The sequence below is a fragment of the Chiloscyllium punctatum genome, chromosome 20 (assembly GCF_047496795.1).
Source record: "Chiloscyllium punctatum isolate Juve2018m chromosome 20, sChiPun1.3, whole genome shotgun sequence".
Taxonomy (NCBI): domain Eukaryota; kingdom Metazoa; phylum Chordata; class Chondrichthyes; order Orectolobiformes; family Hemiscylliidae; genus Chiloscyllium; species Chiloscyllium punctatum.
In genome coordinates, this window is record NC_092758.1 from 6,968,458 (window position 1) to 6,986,188 (window position 17,731).

General features: G+C 39.0%; 1 protein-coding gene across 1 annotated transcript in view; it reads left to right on the forward strand.

Moving 5' to 3' along the window:
* Window positions 1-17,731, forward strand: part of LOC140491842 (protein diaphanous homolog 1-like) — a 342,842-nt gene that overhangs the window by 262,523 nt on the left and 62,588 nt on the right. Inside the window, exons 23-25 of the mRNA XM_072590241.1 lie at window positions 5,000-5,129; window positions 6,745-6,868; window positions 17,105-17,270. Coding sequence (XP_072446342.1) covers window positions 5,000-5,129; window positions 6,745-6,868; window positions 17,105-17,270 — 420 coding nt within the window. The remainder of the gene's footprint in view (window positions 1-4,999; window positions 5,130-6,744; window positions 6,869-17,104; window positions 17,271-17,731) is intronic.

The window sequence follows — 17,731 nt, forward strand, 5'->3', positions numbered from 1 at the left end:
CTTCTCATGATGCCTTTGGTTCTTTTGCCAATCACATTGAAAGGTTTGCCCTCTGATGATAAATCCTTCAGCAAAGAGAAACAGTTTCTCTTTATTTATACTAATTTAAATGTCTTTATCAATCTCACTCGAAGCCACTTTTACTATAAGAAGAATAATTTTATTTTCTATGGCTTTTTCTATAAGCACTTATTTGTTTTTACCTCTGTTGATATGTGTTAAAATTACTGCTCTGAGAAATGATGGCATTATCAAATGTGCTATATGTACCTCAACTGTAGACAATAATGAACAAGTTCTTTGAAGTCAAGTTGGTGATTTATGCTTGTAGCACAGGATAGAAATAGTGTAAAATGCAGATCAGTAATGCTAAGTGTGCTGATTTGCTGTCCTTGCCCTCCAGGTTTGGAAGGCAGGATCGAAGGAGCCTTGATGACGTATTTGCAAAGTAAATGTGAGATTGTCCCAAAAGCTTAATGCAGTGACCTAATCACTAGCAGTATTGAATTGAATTAGGTCTAATCAGCAGAGTTGTCCAGGAAATGTGCAAAGAGCCTATCACAATAATTGCTTTGCTATACTTTGCTCATAATTTATTGATCAAATGAAGGTCATCATTGTTTGTCAAATAGCCCATTTTATTCCCTCATGCCCCCCTCTTACACTTGTAAATCTGGACAAGCAGCCAGCTGAGGGAGAAGAGTAAAATTCTTGGAACAGGTCACCATACCTCTGGAAATGATGGATGGCATGATCACCTATAAAAGGATATACAAGTCTTTGAAGTTATATGAACATATAAATCTGATGTTTCTTCATGTATTTCACAATTTTGTTTTAATGCCTTACTTTTTGCCATTTTTTCCAATTCCTCTTATGGCTTTGAATGGGAGTACAGTATAATTGGGGTGGTTCTGCCTCAGTATATTCTGAGTAAATGTCAAGCTATGGGACCACGGGAAGGTGAAAGTACAACCAAACCTGATTCGGTTCTGACCCAATTATTGAGCAGAAATTTCTAGCTTGACTCATTTCCCAAAGAGTCAAAAGGGTAACTAGGGAGAGAATAGGACCCATCAAAGATCAGCAAGGTGGCCTTTGTGGGGAACCCCAGGAGATAGGGAGATACTAAACGAGTATTTTGCGTCAGTGTTTACTGTAAAAAAGGACATGGAAGTTATAGAATATAGAGAAATAGATGGTGACATCTCTGTAATATGGACATTTTTCAGTGAGGTAGTGCTGGATGTCTTCAAACGCATAAAGGTGGATAAAACCCCAGGACCTGATCAGGTGTATCCTCAAACTCTGTGGGAAGCTAGAGAAGTGATTGTTGTGCCTCTTGCTGACATATTTGTATCATAGATAGACACAGATGAGGTGCCAGATGACTGGATGTTGGCTAACGTGGTGCCACCATTTCAGAAAGGTGGTAAGGACAAGCCCGACATGAGCCTGACATCAGTGATGGACAAGTTGTTGGAGGGAGTCCTAAGGGACAGGATGTACATGTATTTGGAAAGGCAAGGACAGATAGGGATAGTCAATATTGCTATGTTCATGGGAAATAATGTCTCTCAAACTTGATGATTGAGTTTTTTGAAGAAGTAACAAAGAGGATTGATGAGAGCAGAGCAGTAGACGTGATCTATATGGACTTCAATAAGGCGTTCAACAAGGTTTCCCACGGGAGACTGATTAGCAAGGTTAGATCTCACGGAATACAGGGAGAACTAGCCATTTGGATACAGAACTGGCTCAAAGGTAGAAGACAGAGGGTAGTGGTGGAGGGTTGTTTTTCAGGCCAGTGGAGTGCCACAAGGATCGGTGCAGAGTCTACTACTTTTCTTCATTTATATAAATGATTTGGATGTGAGCATAAGAGGTAGAGTTAGTAAGTTTGTTGATGGCAGCAAATTGGAGGTGGAGTGGACAGCAAAGAAGGTTACCTTCAATCACAACAAAATCTTAATCAGATGGGCCAATAGACTGAGAAGTGGCAAATGGAGTTAATTTAGATAAATGCGGGGTGCTGCATTTTGGGAAAGCAAATCTTAGCAGGACTTACACTTAATGGTAAGGTCCTAGGGAGTGTTGCTGAAGAAAGAGACCTTGGAGTGCAGGTTCATAGCTCCTTGAAAGTGGACTCGCAGGTAGATAGGATAGTGAAGAAGGCGTTTGGTATGCTTTCCTTTATTGGTCAGAGTATTGAGTACAGGAGTTAGGAGGTCATGTTGCGGCTGTACAGGACACTGGTTAGGCCAGTGGAATATTGCGTGCAATTCTGGCCGCCTTCCTGTTGGAAAGATGTTGTGAAACTTGAAAGGGTTCAGAAAACATTAACAAGGATGTTGCCAGGTTGGAGGATTTGAGCTATAGGGAGATGTTGAATCAGCTCGGGCTGTTTTCCCTGGAGCGTCGGAGGCTGAGGGGTGACCTCATAGAGGTTTATAAAGTCTTGAGGGGCATGGATAGGATAAATGGACAAAGTCTTTTCCCTGAGGTGGGGGTGGGGGGGTTGTGGAGGAGTCCAGAACTAGAGGGCATAGGTTTAGGGTGAGAGGGGAAAGATATATAAGAAACCTAAGGAGCAACGTTTTCACACAGAGGGTGGTATGTATATGGAGTGAGCTGCCAGAGGAAATGGTGGAGGCTAGTACATTTGCAGTATTTAAAAGGATCTGAATGGGTATATGAATAGGAAGGGTTTGGAGGGATATGGGCTGGGTGCTAGCAGGTGGGACTAGATAGGGTTGGGATATCTGGTCGGCATGGACATGTTGGACCGAAGGGTCTGTTGACGTACTGTACATCTCTATGACTCTAAATGAAATCTTTGGGCTCCTATCCCTAATATGTTATATTTGCTTCAGTACCTACCCATGCTGCTGATTTGCTCACTGCTGTAAGCTATTTGGGACAGCCTCCTGTTTACTTTGCAAGCACCTCATAAAGGCTTCTTCAACTATACTTTCCCAAACCTGCAAACTCTACCACCTGGAGGACAAGGGCAGCAGATGCATAGGACTACCACCGTCTCCAAGTTCTCCTCCAAGGCTCATGACATCCTGATTTCAGAACAATATCACTGTTTCTTCATTGTTACTGGGTCAAACTCCTGGAACCCCTTCCCAACAGCATTGAGAATATACTTACACCTCAGGGACTGCAGCAGTTGAAGAAGGCAGTTCACAAGGGTTACACCAGAAACATTGACTTCTCCACCTCCTGATGCTGCCTGGCTTGCTGTGTTCTTCCAGCTTCCTGCTTATCTACCATAACCACTTTCAGCAGGCAGTTTGGGTGAGTAATAAATACTTGTCTAGCTCGCAATGCCCACACCACATGAACAATTTTTATTTTAAAATTCAATTCTACAGAGCTTCTTCAGCAAAACACTTGGCTGTTGTGCCTATTATTAGGCAACTTGCATTGCAATAGCATTGCAAAGGATAATGTTTTTCTGATCAAATTAGCAGTGTATTTTCAATATCTATATTCAGGAGTGCCTTTTTTTTTAAGAATTGCACTCAGAAGCTTTATCTTATGGTTTGGATGAGGATGTAGACTGTTGAACTGAGCCATATCGACTAGTAAGGTCCTAGAATCATTTTCTGGTCTAGACTGAATTATCTGATTTCAATCGAGCTGTCATGACATGACACTTCCACTCAGTCAGCAAGCATGTTCCAGACCTTCAGGTCATTTATCATTTTGATTATCATGTTCACGTGCTCTCTCTTCTGTCCTCAGCCTCCAGTAGTGTTTCAGTGAATCTCAAAGTAAGCTGGAAGAACAACACTCCATTTTCCAAATGAGCACTTTACAACCTCTAGGCTTAGTATGGATTTCCAGAACTTCATAACTATTAAATCCTATATTTAGTTTCATTTTATTTCCTCGTACATCTTGTTGCCTTATTTTGTGTTCATTCCCAGGATGTGGGCATCACTGGCTAGGCCAGCAAACATTGCCCTAATTGCACAGAGGGTAGTTGAGAATCATTCACATTGCTGCAGTTTAGAGTCACATGTAGGCCAGACCAGGTAAGAATGGCAGTTTCCTTCTCTCAAGGGAATTTGTGAACCAGTTGGGTTTTTCTGGCCATTGGCAATGGTTTCATGGCCTCATCGGACTTTTAATTCCAGATCTTTTTTGAATTAATGTTCCGTCCTCTACCATGGTGGGATTCAAACCAGGGACATTACCTAGGTCTCTGGATTAATGGTCTAGCAATAATATCACTAGGCCATCTCCTCCCCTAAAATGAAATGGCTTTCTTTCAGACAGATCTGGCATTTGTTTTTCGATTGCATCTACTCTGAACCATTGCATTGTTTCTTTATCTTTACCATTGCCACATTCTTCACTTTTTTCCATATTTTTATATTTACTCTCTTGCCCTCTAATCTTTCACTCACTTTCTCTTTTCGTGTGTCTGACCCTTGTTATCCCTATCTCTATTTCTCTCCCCACAAATGCTGCTGAGTTTTTGCAGCAGTTTGTTTTTATTATGGTAGAACCATAGATCTCAGTACCTCTGAATAATAAAAAAAGAGTACAATAACCAGATCCAGTGGTTGCTATCCAATGCTGGTGGTAAAATGACAGCTGAAGATAACGGTTATGTGGACTTGCTGGAAATAATTTTGGTTTGGTGTAGCAATGTAAACTGGACTGCACTGAATTTGTAGCTTGGTTTGTATTTGCCCAATTTTATTTTCCACTGACGTCAACAGTAATTGGTAAGGGAGATGTAAAATGGACTGCCAATTAACTATTGCCCAATGTGTCATGAAGAAGACTGGGCAATTGACCAAAGCACTTAAAGGAGTCCAGCACCTTTAGAACTGTATGACAACAAGGGTTCAATGGCACTGAATTTTTTTTATTTTTTTCAAAAGTGAAACCTCTATAAATAAAAATATACTTTGTTTTTCTGGCTATTTATTTTAAAATGTTTTTTATTCAATTTTTTTATCATCATTTTTCCTACCAGTTAAAAGATACAAAATCTACTGATCAGAAGATGACACTTATGCACTTTATAGCAGAAATGTGTGAAGAACAATACCCTGAAGTCATTCACTTCACAGAAGAGCTAAACCATGTGGAAAAAGCAAGCCGAGGTAAAGGATTTATAAAGCTTTGAAATAAAGAGAATGACCTAGATAATAGGAGATAGAAAATATTATGCTGATCATCCATTAATTCTCTTGTAAAACATGCAGCCATTGATTACAGCTGGTGCAGCAGTCCCTTCTGCCACTGACCTACTTAGCATCGCAAGCTCTGCCTTTAGCGTTCAATTTGTTTTGCAATGCAGGAATTGTGCAATGATTTTTGGTTTCTCTAATGTACTATAAAATACGTGATTGCATTAAAAGGAACAAATAATTTAAGAATGATGCAAAGCTACTGATATCAGAGAGGCAGTGCTGCCTGCCTGGAAATATATGGCCACAGGGAATTGTGCATGCTTCAGTTAGTAAGCAGAGTCCTGGTTTAAGATTTATTCATTTCGTAATAAAATTTATCATCGCTAGGGCTCACTGTGGTTCCGTCGAAAGCTTTCACTACTTCAGCATACAATGTTTGCCTTAACCCTTTTGAGGTATTTTATGTGACTGAAAGGGGAAATGTTTCAGTTTAAAATGAAAAGAAATATGTTGGAGATATAAATGTGAAAATTATAGGCATGAAAGTGCTGCTAGTTTATCATGCCTACCCCACACGTGATATACGAAACATGATTAGAAACACCCACAGACTACGAGAAGTGGTATTACTGTGCCAATTTGAAAAATTAGACAAATGAATGTTCTGTAAGGAAACTGAGTTCCATGAAAAATTAATCTCTTTTTGCTGTTGTTTGAGCAGCTGTGTGTTTCTAACAACAACAGCTTACATTTGTGTAATGCCTTTAATGTAGTGAAGCAACTTGGCATTTTGGAGGAATATTATTAAGCAATGTTTGATGCCAAACCATCGAAGAAATATTAGGGCAGATGACCAATAGTTTGGTCAGAGTTAAAATTTATGGCTTGTTTTAAAAATGTGTGGAGGGAATTCCAGAACTTACTGTCAGGCAACTAATGACAGGGCTACCCATGATGCACAATGGGATTGTCAGATGCAGTATGACAATTCGGAGGCAGTGAACAGATTGAAAGAGGTGGTAGAGAGATGGAATTGGCTATTGCCAATATGCATGTGGAATTTATTTTCTTTAATATCATGAAGATGCAGTTTATAGGTGAATGATAGGAAGGGTCCAGGTGTATTCATTTATCCACCACATTCATCTTCCCCCTCACTACCAGACTGGAGCCAGGATAAATCAGCACTTCTGATCATTGTCCAGTTACTTTTGCATTGCAGTGCATGTACATAGATGTGGTGAAAGACTGCAATAAATTTCATATGATGGTTGGACAGAAACTTTACAGCTTTATGGTGCCACACCTGAGTGTCACTTCACAAGTTTTTTTAGTCTTAGAGTTGAATCTAAGTTTTTCCTTGTACAATATATATACTTGTATAGTTTTCAGCAAAATCCAATGAGTGCCAATTCAGATACAACATTGATTCCCTTTTTGAGAATTGATGTAGTCACTATAGCTGAGCTGGCTTAGATCATCCAGTTCTCCACAGTCTACCTCGGTTCCTGTTGTTCCATACATATACATTGAAGAAAATGTGAAGCAGACAATGCTGAAATAGTTGACATTTTTGTGCTTACAGTTTCTGCAGAAATGTTACAGAAAAACATAGAACAAATGGGGAAACAGATTGCCACTTTGGAAAAAGACATCAGCACCTTCCCACAAACCAGTGACGATCAAGACAAGTTTGTGGAGAAAATGACCATATCCTTTCACTTTGTTTAGTTAAATTAAAGTTTATTATTTGTATTGATATTACCCGTTGCCTGCCTATTTTCCTTCATATGTTTAAATGCAGTAGAAATTTGCAATGAATTCTTGAAATGTAAAAAGTGTGAAGACTAACATTATTCTAGATTCTCTATTCAGCATGAACCACTTTTTGTCATTTTCCAATTAGCATTATTGCAATATTGACAATCTGTAGAAATGCTCAATTTTTAATTCTTTTATATAACATGCATGTTGCTGAATTGATCAACATTTATTGTTCATTCCTAAATGTCTTTGAGAGAAGATAATGGTGAACAATCTCCTTTCAGCTGGAGCAATGCGTATGGTAGAGGTATACTTAACTTGTTAGGAAAGAAGTTCAAGGGATTAGCTAGTCACAGTGAAGGAATAATGATATAGTTTTGAAAATTTCTTTCATAGATTATGGACTTGTAAAGTAGTGACCAAACATTTATTGTCCATTCGCAGTTGTCCTCAAGAAGGTGATAATAAACTGTCTTATTTTGTAGTCCATGTGGTAGAAGTGCACCCACAATGTTGTTAACAAAGGGAGCTCAAGTACTTTGATCCATGATAGTGTAGGAGCACGACGATGTGTTCGCCTGGTGTTCCCATGATTCTGCTAGTGTCACCTTTCTAGTTAGTTGAAGATGCAGGTTTGGAAGGTAATATCAACAAGGCCTTAGTGAGTTGCTGCTGTGCAAAATTGTTCTCCATACTATGGATTTGGTGACTTCCGGATTCCAACAGCTTGAGTTAAATAGGTTGACTGAAAGCTAATTGGTAGGTGGGGGGAAAACTGTGAATAAACATATAATGCAGGAGATAAATGAATACTGTGACATGAAGTATTCATGCTTTGTTGAGAAGGTTCGAGAGTAAGCTATCTTAGATCTTTAAATTGTTAAAGTGAGTGCTTCTCTATGACTACCCTGTTGTTTCTGGAGGGAATGCAGACTGATAGGCATAATTTTGAAATTAGAGCTAGTCCGCTTAGTACTGATAGTGGGAAAGGTTTCTTCAAAAGATACAAATCTGAAACACTCTTTGAAAGCATTATGTTACACAAGTCCCAGGACCTGATGGATCTATGCAGAATACTGAGTGACATGAGTGAAGAACTTGGAGGGGTGTTGTACAAAATCTTTATATCCTCTTTATTCACAGGCAAGGTCCCAGAGGACTGGAGAATAGCCAGTGTTGTCCCCTTGTTTAAGAAGGGCAACAAGGGTAATCCAGAAGCTTACATATCAGTGAGCTTTATGTCAGTGAGAAAGAAATTATTGGAAAGCATTTATGGGGACAGGATTTTTTAAATTTGGAAAAATATGGACTTATTAGAGCCTGGCAGCATAGCTTGGTATGAGGGAGGTCATGTCTCAAAGTTGCTTGACTTTATTGAAGAAATGACAAAGGTGATTGAGGGCAGAGTGGTGGTTAGCTACATTGACTTCATCATGATCTTTGACAAGGTCCCTCATGGCAGATGATGCAAAAGTGAAGTCACATGGGATCCGCCGTGAACTGGTAAAATGGATACAACTGGCTTGGTCATAGAAAATAGAGACTGGAGACCTGTGACTAGTGGTGTTTGTGAGTAGCCAGAGGATACAGCAGAAGATAGATGGGCTGGAGACTTGGGTGAAGAAATAGCAGATGGAATTTAAGCCAATCAAATCTGAGGTGATGCAATTTGTAAGGTCAAATGCAGAAGGCAAGAATGCAGTAAATGGCAGAACACTTAGAAGCATAAATACAGCGGAATCTGGACATACAGGTCCACAGTTCCCTGAAAATAGCAACACCAGTGGATAAGGTGGTCAAGAAGGTGTATGGCATGCTTGCCTTCATCGGGTATGGCAAGGAATATAAAACTTGGCAAGTCATGTTGCAGCTGTATAGAAATTCAATTATGCCACCTTTAGAATATTATGTACATTTCTGGTTGCCGCACTACTAGAAGGAGGTTTTGCAGAGGGTTTAGAAAAGATTTGCCAGTTTATTGCCTGTTTGGGAGGGTATTAACAATGGGGAGAGTGGATAAACTCTGTTTGTTTTCACTTGAACATCTGAGGGTGAGAGGTGACCTGACAGAGGTTTACAAAATTGAGAGGATTGGATAATTGGAGTCTTTTTTTTCCCCAAGGTCGAAATATTAGTTACTAGGGTATGTAGGTTCATGATACAAGGTGGAAAGTTTAAAGGAGTTGTGGGAGGCAGGCTCTTGCAGACAGTGGTAAGTGCCAGAATGTGCTGCCAGAGGTGGTGGTGGAAGCAGATATAATATCAACGTTTAAGAGGCATCGTGAATATGCAGGGAATAGAGGGATATGGATCATGTAGAGGCAGAACGTTTTTAGATTAGAAAGGTGTCATGTCAGTGCAGGCTTGGTGTGCGGTACTGTTCCTTGTTCTATATTCTTCCCCACCTCCAGTAGATTTAATGAACCATAAGTGAGAGAAGGGGGAGAAGACCCTACAGCCAAGTTAGTCTGCTCTGCCATTTAATGCAATTATGATTGATCTGCAGCTTCAACTCCACATCCCCAACTCTTCCACATATCGTTTGATTCCCTGAGAGACTGAAGTCTGTCTGTCTCAGCCTTAACTGTATTCAGTGATGGAACAGCTATATTTTTGTGGGATAGAGAATGCTAATGATTCACAACAGTTCTAATAAAAAAGTCTCCTTATCTCTGTCCTGACTTCCTTACCCCGAGTTTGTGTTCTCATTTTCTATATTGCCAACCCGGGTGAAAAAAAAAATGTATTCATGGGACACTGCTACCAAAGCAAAATATTGTGGATGCTGAATTCTGAAATTAAAGCAGATACGAGAACAGTTCCAAAATCGAGTTCTGTTGCCCTCAAAGCATTAATTTGTTTCTTTCCACCAATGTTGCCTGACCTGCTGAGTTTCTCCAACATGTTTGGTTTTACCTTCGATCCTGGGGCATGTTGATAGACACAAAAAATTCAAAAAAGGAAACTAATTTCAGTGTCTCATTTTTAAGAAGATTGCAATGGGGTCCTATTGATCCTGCTATCTTTAATTTTAGACGGCGCTATTGGCCCAGAACAAATGGAAAATGTTGAATTATACAACGAGTTCTATCAGCAAAACAGAAGGCAGAAAATAAGCCACCTGGTACAGATCCATTCCTGACTAGAGATAGTAATTTGGAACAGAAGAGAATAAAAATTGTTCCCCTTTTTTAAAAAAAAAACTTAGCATGGCTTGTACTTGCAATTTTGATTTGTTATTCCAAAGACTTTGCATTGCGTATTTTGCACTTTTGATTAGACTAGTGTGAACAAAAGTTTTAGTACATATCCCTTCCTGAAGCTGCCAAAACATGAAGTACAGAATATATTGCTAAATAAGCAAATGGTTTGTTTCAAACAGGGATGTAAATGACATTAAGTTGTTTTACCCAAAAATAAATAACTGTCTTGTTGATTCTGCTTCTTTGTAACAGACCGTGACATATAGATAGGAACAGGAGTAAGCTATTCGGTCCCTTAATTCTACTCTGCCATTCATAAAACATAGAACATGACAGCGCATTACAGGCCCTTCGGCCCTCAATGTTGCATCAACCTGTGAAACCAATCTGAAGTCAATCTCACCTACACTATTCCATTCTCGTCCTTATGCCTATCCAGTGACCATTTAAATGCCCTTAAACCAAAAGAGAAAATGCTGGAAAATCTCAGGAGGTCTGGCAGCATCTGTAAGGAGAGAAAAGAGCTGACGTTTCAAGTCTGACCGAACCTTTGTCAAAACTGACAAGTGCCCTTAAAGTTGGGAAGTCTACTCCTGTTGCAGGCAGTGCGTTCCATGCTCCTACTACTTTCTGACATCTGTCCTATACCTGTCACCCCCTCAGTGTAAAGCTATGTCCCCTCGTGCTAGCCATCGCCATCCAAGGAAAAAGGCTGTCACTGTTCAACCTACCTAACCCTCTGGTTATCTTACACGTCTCAATTAAGCCACCTCTCAACCTTCTTTCTAATGAAAACAACCTCAAGCCCCTCAGCCTTCCCTCGTAAGACCTTCCCTCCATACCAGGCAACATCCTAGTAAATCTCCTCTGCACCTTTTTCAAAGCTTTCCGCATCCTTCCTATAATGCAGTGACTAAAACTACACAATACTCCAAGTGCAGCTGCACCAGAGTTTTGTACAGCTTCAGACTAATCATAGTTAATCTACTTCAGTGTCATTTTCTAACACCATCTCCATATCCCTTGATAGCTTTATTAACTCAAGACCTATCTAGGTCTGTCTTGAATGCATGCAATGTATATGTTCCTTTAGTGTGACTATTTCTCCAGAGCAGATTTATTGGACCCCTTACATCTGGCATAGGATCTACCCCTTAAATTCTGGATTCCATACAGTACCACTGTTGAAATGTTGACTGACATGTGATTTGCATCTTTGCCATGTCTGTGCAATGATGTGATGATTCAAAAGCAATGTGTTCACCTTTTCAATGTGTCGGAGTAGGGTTTTGTTTCTCTTATAAATTCTCAGTAAGAACACACTCTAACAATGTACAAATTAAGAGCAAAAGTAGGCTATTTGGCACTTCGAGCATGTTCCACTAATCAATAAGATCACAGCTGACCTGACTTGTGGTTCAACTCACTATCCTGCCTATCCAAGTAACTTTTGACTCCCTTAGTATGAGCAAGTACCAAATAGAATTCTCATATGAACCATTGCGATATGTAATGAGTATTTAGGTTAGAATACAATGGGATCTTGATCAGATGGGCCAGTGGGCTAAGCAGTGGCAGATGGAGTTTAATTTAGATAATTTTAAGGTGCTGCATTTTGGAAAGACAAATTAGGGCAGAACTTATAAACAAATGATAAGGTCCTTGGAAGAATTGCTGAACTAAGATTCATAATTCCTTGAAAGTGGAGTCATAGATAGATAGGATAGTAAAAAAGGTGTTTGTTATGCTTTTCTTTACTGGTCAGAATAGTGAGTATAGGAGTTGGGAGGTCATGTTGCTGCTGTACAGGGCATTGGTTAGGCCACTTTTGGAATGATGTGTGCAATTCTGGTCTCCTTCCTATCAGAAGGATGTTGTGAAACTTGAAAGGGTTCAGAAAAGATTTACAAGGATGTTGACAAGGTTGCAGGGTTTGAGCTTTAGGGAGAGGTTGAAGACTGGGGCTGTTTTCACTGGAGCATTAGAGGCTGAGGGGTGACCTTAAAGAGGTTTATAAAATCATGAGGGGCATGGATAGGGTAAATAAACAAGGTCTTTTCCCTGGTTAGTAGGGGAGTCCAGAAATAGAGAGCATAGGTTCAGGATGAGAGGGGAGAGATTTAAAAGGGATCTAAGGGGCAACTTCTTCACGCAGTGGGTGGTGTGTGTATGGAATGAGCTGCCAGAAGAAGTGGTGAAGGCTGATACAATTACAACGTTTAAAAGGCATCTGGATGGGCACATGAGTAGGAAGGGTTTGGAGGGATATGGACCAAGTGCTGACAAATGGGATTAGATTAGATCTGATCGACATGGATGTGTTGGACCGAAGGGTCTGTTTCCGTGCTGTACACCTCTGAGTCTGTGACTACTAATAAATCTTGTGCATTATGAGGTATTGTTTTTCGACTATTTCTGTCAACATGTTAGAATGCACTGACTTTGTTAGAATACTACTCCATTGAAATTGGGCGTATTTGTGTTAGCAGGCTAGGTAGGTTAATGAAACCTGATTGTATTTTCAACAAGGACTCGTAATGTGAATCACTATAACAAAATCTAAGCAGCCAATGCAGTTGCATCAGCAGAGAAGCCCTGAGATCAGCTAGCATAACACAGAATGGGGATCAAATCAGGAAGCCCTGGAACTGTGATCTGAGAAAAAGCAAATCATGAGTTCTGAATTACTTCTAAAGCTAGAATTCAAGGTCTTGTATAACCATACTGAGTGTAAAAATAATGTCCCAAGCACCACACAATTATCAGTTGAGTTCAGAAAACTGTTTTCTGGAAAGCTGCTTTTGAAGTTTGCCAATCTGTTTCACCCTTAGAGAATTTCAATGATTCAACACACAGTACAGATTCCTTGCTAAATTTAGAGCAGCACCAAAAAGACATGTGCTTGTATAATGTGGTTCTCAGACATTAGTATTATTTGCATTTTGAAGTCTAGGATAATATTGGGTTTTTTTTTGTACATCAATTACCAGATCAAATGATTCCAGGAATAATTGTAATTTTTGAGGTATTGCACACATTGATGTAATTTAAGGAAGATCCTAAATGCATTTTGAGATAGCATGTAGCATATGAAATTACAAACTTGGTCAAAGACATGCATTTAGTGAGAATACTCAGGAATAGATTGTACTTTTCCAGTGGTTAGCTTGACATGATTTGGGGCGTAGTTAGAGAGTCATTTTTAAACATTGAGATTGAAAGGAAAATGATAAATCTTGGTAATTGAATATATAATAGGTGTGTGAACATACGATCAAGAAATAAAAACTGACCAGACAGAATTAGAAATCTCAGCAGTTCAGACAGCATCTGTGGAGTGGGAAAAGCCTATTTCTACCAAAGAGATATCAGAGCTAGGGACCATATTATAAAAGGTGGTCAGTAATAAGTTCAGTGGACAACTCAGCAGAACCTTTTTTTATTCTTTCATGGGACGTGACCTTCACTGGCAGGACAAAAATTTGTTGCTCTCTCCTTGTTACCTGTGAGCTTGAAATACTGGGGGGGGGGAATAAGGAGTTCTAGAATTTTGGCCCATCGACAGTGAAGAATCGTCAGTATAGTTTCACATCATGGAAGTGAGAGATTTGGAAGGCAACTTGCAGGTGGTGGTGTTCCCATGCATCTGCTCCTCTTGTCCTACTTATGAGCAGAGTTTACGGATCTGGAAGGTGCAATTGAAGGAGCCTTGGTGAATTATTGCTTTCGTTAAGTGGAGAGTAGTTAGAATGTGGAACTCACCAGCACCAGCTGAAATGAATGGCATAGATATATTTCAGGCAAAACTGATACATGGAGTAGAAGGAAATAAAGGATTTGTTGTGAAGTTAGCTGAAGAATTTTGATGACTGTGCGAGATACACATCAAACCCATTAGAAACAATCTGACAACTGCCAGAAATATTGGAATCAGGGCAGTGATTTAATGACTACCTTGCTAATCCTTTGTTCCGTCATCCTTTTCTTTTGTACTGATGCATTATTCTGTGCTTTCTCTGTTTGACTTTCTTCAATGGTTTTGCATACATTGCAAGATGTTGTGTAGCCTTAAAAGCACAGATGTGAGCAGTCATGAGCAAAACTGATCCCAACAGGAAATTGGTTTACAGATTAAGTTGCATACATTCATGATTTTGTTATTGGTTGACTTTTGGATGATTGTTTTAACTCATGCAAATCACCACAATATGCAGGAGGATATCAAGACAGCCTCTGTCTCTTTTGTCCGTGTGAATCACACATTATAAAGCAATATTGCAAACTGAATTGTGGTTAAAATTGGTAGTAGCAGTTCTGTGACTGTGTTCAAAACTTTTAAACCTTCAGTAAATCACACATTTGTTGCAAAACATGCTTTGAAACTACATTATTTGAGGCCAATCTTTGTATTAAATTGCACTTGCATACCTGCTGTGATACATCAGCAGTCTGTTTTGTCATCAGTGTTAACACTTTGGTGAGCAATACACATCTCTTTCTCTGGCTTTAGATACAAAGGTTTTAAACTTAATACTCGGTTAATTTAGTTATTGAAGATTTAGTGAAATAAAATAATAAAATGAGGAAGAGGATTCAAGTTAAATTGTGGGTGGCACAGTGGTTAGCACTGCTGCCTCACAGCGCCAGAGACCCGGGTTCAATTCCTGCCTCAGGCGACTGACTGTGTGGAGTTTGCACCTTCTCCCCGTGTCTGCGTGGGTTTCCTCCGGGTGCTCCGGTTTCCTCCCACAGTCCAAAGATGTGCAGGTCAGGTGAATTGGCCATGCTAAATTGCCCGTAGTGTTAGGTAAGGGGTAAATGTAGGGGTATGGGTGGGTTGCTCTTTGGCGGGTCGGTGTGGACTTGTTGGGCCGAAGGGCCTGTTTCCACACTGTAATCTAATTTTAAATCCAAGGCTGTATTAGTAACAAGCTTGTGTGTTGTATGTTGTTTTCAATTCTGTGCTGAAGAACATTGTGCAGAATTAATTGAGGTCACAGCATTTAAATTATCAGAAGGGTAAAGTCTAACATTCAAAATGAGTGTTGTAAGTTTTAGACCAAAGCACTGTATTAGCATCTTTTAAGAGTGAAATCCATTTTCTGTGGTTGAAATGATGCTGTGGGATTGTAGTTACATTGAGTATTTTTAATAAGATTTCTTTCAGGTTTTCTTTTGGAAATGCTTTGATGATGAACTTATTTGATTTTAAATTGATCTCTGGTTTAAAGAAGGCTTAGAGGAGGATGTGAAGTAATGAGGAAGTTTGAACAAAAGCTCATTTACTCTTGGGTTTTAGTTGATACAGTTGAATTATCAGATAATTGCAGTAATGTTTCAAAACAATCAAAATGAAATAGCAATTAAATCATTAAATTTTGCCAGTGCTTTTTTTCTCAGTCTTGTCTCCATCAGTTCCTGTAAAAGGAAAAGTAGCTTTAATGTTCCAAAGATCAATCGCTTGTCAATTTTAAATAAGGATCCTCGTCAGCTGTTAACTCTGCTTCTCCCTCCACAGATGCTGCCAGACCTGCTGAGTTTCTACACTTTTTTTGATTTTATTTAATTAATGGCTTACTCAGACACTAGTAAACATGATGTTTGTCGGACTGGGCTCATTTGAAGAGATAAAGTTGGGTGTTACTGTATGTGTAGAAGCTAACTGTTTGCTTGTACCTAACATTTTTGCTGTTTACAGGACTTTGAACACAAATAGAGTTCCATGCACCTGTGAAGGTCAGCGTCTATTCAAATCTAAAAATGCACATCATTATGTTCCTTAATCTGTCTGAAATAATATGTGAAAATGTCACTTTGCATATTACATAGAAGTGGCAAGAGAGAAATGAGTAATTTTTTCCAACCATTACTAATCATGGATGTGAACAGAAGCGATCCCTGCACAAAGCCCTGTGGGACACAGCTACCCATTTGCAATCACTGTGCAATTGCCCTTAACACATGCACTCTGTTTCTTTTCTTCTAATTAGCTTTAACCAAACTTAGCTCCCTTTCGTGTATTACCATGCTTATTGGGTTTTTTTCTCCCAGTAGTCTCCTGCCTCTTGGACTGTTGAAGGCTTTCTGGAAGTTCATGGAACCCACACCTATTATGTTTCCTGAGTTTTCTAGTTCTTGTTTCTTCAAAGTATTCTCAAGTTAAGCGCAATCATCATCCCTGAAATCTGACATGGCTGTTTCTCTTAAATGTCTCTTTTTCAAGATACTAGATGCTTTTATTGGGTCAAAAGTAGAGGAAGGAGTGTTGAATATGTATTTTTTTAATAAGCTAGCACTCCTAACAAGTTATGCACTTATCATTGATAAATATCAAAATCTGTTTAAGATGCTGAATAACATGTATTTGTACTTGCAGCAATACTTATTTTATCAAACTTGCAGATTTATTTAATTTAAGTATGTATTATGACTATTCTGTCAGAAGTAACTATTGGTTTTAATTTCCCCAGGTACAGTATTGGTGTTTTGAAATGTAACCATCAGAGTCAGATGCATGGGAAAGTATGTAAATCTAATGCTGCGGGAAAGTCTAGCAGAAAATTGTAAAATAATTGTTGAAGTTGGTCAAGACTTGTTTATTTCTCGATGTAATGTTTTTTGAGATCAGCATGCATACTAGAGCAATAGCAAAATACTGTGGATGCTAGAAATCCACAAAAAAAAATTACCAGTACTTGAAAGAGAATAAAATGTTACCCATCTGAAATGTTAATTCTGTTTTCGCAAGAAACGCTACACATTATTTCCAGCACTTAATTATTATCATACTGCTTAGAATGTAGGTCTGTTTTAGAGCATAATCAGCACAGTGCTAATTAAATTGAAATAACTTCAGTTATAGCTGCATCAGTGAAAACAAAAATGCTAATCTGTGTTATTGAAAAATTATGATATTGTAAGTCATGTATGTACCATGCTAAATATCAAGGTAACTTTTCCTTAATTAAAGCTTTGACACAGTTTTGTAAAGGTTGCAAGGGAACAGTTTGAAAAACTATCAGAAATGCATAAAACCATGGAGGAAGATTTTGAAGATCTTGGAAAATACTTTGTCTTTGACACCAAAAAAATATCTGTTGAGGAGTTTTTTGGTGATCTTAGTAACTTCAAGAGTATGTTTTTGGTAAGTTTTTAATTAATTATATATGAAGCAATGCAGCAGTGATGTGGCCATTTCTGAGATTTGATGCAGCATATTATCTTTACAACCTGCTCCCTACCTGGTGGTTGTCATTTTTAGTTTTCCATCAGGACAGTTCTGCACAGAGGCAAAGGATGCTTGATCTTACCCATCTTAGCACTAAATGCCCAATTTAAGTTAACGACATTAAGTGGGCTGGAGTCACATGTAGGCTAGACCAGGGAATGACAGCAAATTTCTTTCCCTATTTGTGAACAAAATGGATCACTTTTTCAGTTTAATTAATTTCCAGACTTGTTAATCAAATTAGAATTCTGTCCTCTGCCATGGTAGGATTTGAAACTGTCTCTCCTCAGAATTAAAAAGTGTGGTGCTGGAAAAATGCAGCAGGCGAGGCAGCATCTGAGGAGCAGGAGAATCGACGTTTCGGGCATAAGCCCTTC